Source organism: Grammomys surdaster, unplaced genomic scaffold (assembly GCF_004785775.1).
Source record: "Grammomys surdaster isolate TR1022 unplaced genomic scaffold, NIH_TR_1.0 141, whole genome shotgun sequence".
NCBI classification, from domain to species: Eukaryota; Metazoa; Chordata; class Mammalia; order Rodentia; family Muridae; genus Grammomys; species Grammomys surdaster.
The window spans coordinates 8,751,569-8,753,841 of NW_021604599.1; the positions used below are offsets into that span (position 1 = coordinate 8,751,569).

Below are 2,273 nucleotides of genomic sequence, written 5' to 3' on the forward strand. Positions count from 1 at the left end.
GGTCCCCACACCATAACCAAAGGCCATGGAAAAGCACTTGGAAGATGTGTGTAATCAAGTTTGTGAAATAAGATCCAGAAGTACTCCAATATAGAACATCAATGCAATAATCTTTGATAAGTGAATCAATTTGTAATGTAAATTGGTTTTTTACATTTTCCTCAGTATGAATTTTCGTGTGGTTCAAAAAAAATTACTCATTTTAATTTTTTTTCCAGATCCTATATTTGAATCAGGAACCAAATAAGTTTTTCTATTCTAATGGGTTGATATGAGCTTTAAGTCTTCTTTAAAAATAGTCATTAGATGAAACCCGTGTATCCCACTCTTCCCACCTCAGCCTCCTGAGTGCTAGGGATGTCTGTCATGACTCAACAAACAGGTGATCTTTCATTACCTTTTGGCATCAATGAAAGTCTGAATAAAGGGTAGCCAAAATCATATTCATTTGTGCATATGGCACTGGGGAGACCATGTACTGGGTACAAGCACCATAATAATGACAAAAATTAATGTTACAAAGCGTCAGATGTTATAATTTTGGAGGTTCTCTGGGAGTTGATTATCAGTCCGAAACTGCCGAGAGGTAGTTTGGCCTCCATAATCCGAAGAGACTAAGACCACCCCAGGTACCTGCACCCTCCCCCACCCCGCACAGATCCTACCCTGGCCTGTTTGTCAGAGGAAGAAGGCAGTGCTTAAACAAGGTCAAGAGAAGCATCTGGGACTGGAACAGAACCTTTGATGGCTCCAGATCTTCAGCTCATTTGCTTAATGGCTCTACTATTTGATAGGCAATAGAACTGCACAGAGAGGTCATATTCTAGGGCTGGGTTTTTCTTTTGCTCTTTTAGTCAAACTTAACTGTGAGTAGAGGTGTGGTGGTAACAGAAGATGGGCTGTCAAAACAACTGCTACAGGTTCAGTTCCAATCTACAGGCTGGGAGCTGTGCTATTTCTCCTTAACAGATTCTCTGCACCACCTACCTTTATTTTCCCTTGCTTAAATTAGGATGGTGCCCCCAGGTAACTACAAATCCTAACATGTGGTCCTCTTTTCAAAAATCTGCGAACCCTGTCTCTCTCACTGTATTCTGGGAAATGTAGTTTAACCAGTTCTCAAAAGGCAGGCAATCAGGATAGTAAGACTGGAGAAACCCCACCTTCCACTGACCCCGCCCCCTCTACTGACCCCTCCTAGGTTGCTTAGGAGACAAGAGACGCAGAATCTTGGTCCGTGTAACGTCGAGCTGGCCTAACGCTGAGGGAAGTCCAGTCTGGTCTGTTCTCAATTGCAGCGCAGGCATGGGGACTTTTGATAGCTCCTGTCAAGAGTGTTTCGAGCATAAAGAGCGATGGTATGAGATCGGACCCACGGATTTGCTGGAGCGCAAAGGCTCTCTAACTCTCCGCTCTCATCACAAGAAATACTCAGAACCAGTATTGGTGTATTCCTGGTGAGCCAAATACTCGCAGTTCTTGGGTCCTAGGGAAGGATGAGGGGAGAAGGATCCTGAAGGAGACAGAGAGTAACAGAATAAACAATAGTGGGAAAGAAAAGAATGGGAAAGTAAGAATGGGAAAGAGCATAGGAAAATCAAACAAAAGGAGGGCAAAGAGATAGAACAAGAGAGAAGGGGGGAAACCGATCTTCCACAGAGCAGTGGCCAAGTCAGAGTGAGCTGAGCTAGCTTTCCAGCACTGTTCCCCAGCGCACACCAAGACCTGGACTAGCCAGGGCTTTGACAAAGGAAATGCAAACTCTTCTACACAGGGAAAGGAGTGAGAGTCACTTAATAGGTCAAAAATCACCTCTCTGAGGCAACGCATACTTGTAAAAGGAAGTCCCATTAGAAAGTTCTGCTCACTGGCAAGAGATCCATGCAGAGGACAAGGGCTTCCGATGTTTGGGGAGGGGGACACACTTGAAAGTAGTTTCTCAGCATCCCGCAGGCTATCATTCGTAAAGACCCTTCTAGCTAGAGGCAGCAAATTTTAGCCTCTCTTTGGGTAAGGCCAATGCACTTGCTTGCCACGTACTCTTTTCTATTTAATCTTTTTAATTACTTAAAATTCACACAAAGATCTAGGGTTGTGTGTTCTCTTGGAACATTGAAAGACCTGGAGGACTTCGTTGTAAGTCCATCGTCTTCTGCCCAGGAAGCATTTGGCCTACTCTTGTGCTTTGGGAATTGTGCTTAGAATTCACTTTTCTGTCTTGGTTTCTGTCTGTGTCTGTGTCTGTGTCTGTGTCTGTGTCTGTGTCTGTGTCT

General features: G+C 44.1%; 1 protein-coding gene across 1 annotated transcript in view; it reads left to right on the forward strand.

Annotated features, from left to right (window-relative positions):
• Positions 1-1,222: 1,222 nt before the first annotated feature.
• CUNH9orf135 (chromosome unknown C9orf135 homolog) overlaps positions 1,223-2,273 on the forward strand; it is a 96,413-nt gene continuing 95,362 nt past the window's right edge. Inside the window, exon 1 of the mRNA XM_028764122.1 lies at positions 1,223-1,457. Within this exon, the coding sequence (XP_028619955.1) occupies positions 1,306-1,457 (152 nt within the window). The 5' untranslated portion in view covers positions 1,223-1,305. The remainder of the gene's footprint in view (positions 1,458-2,273) is intronic.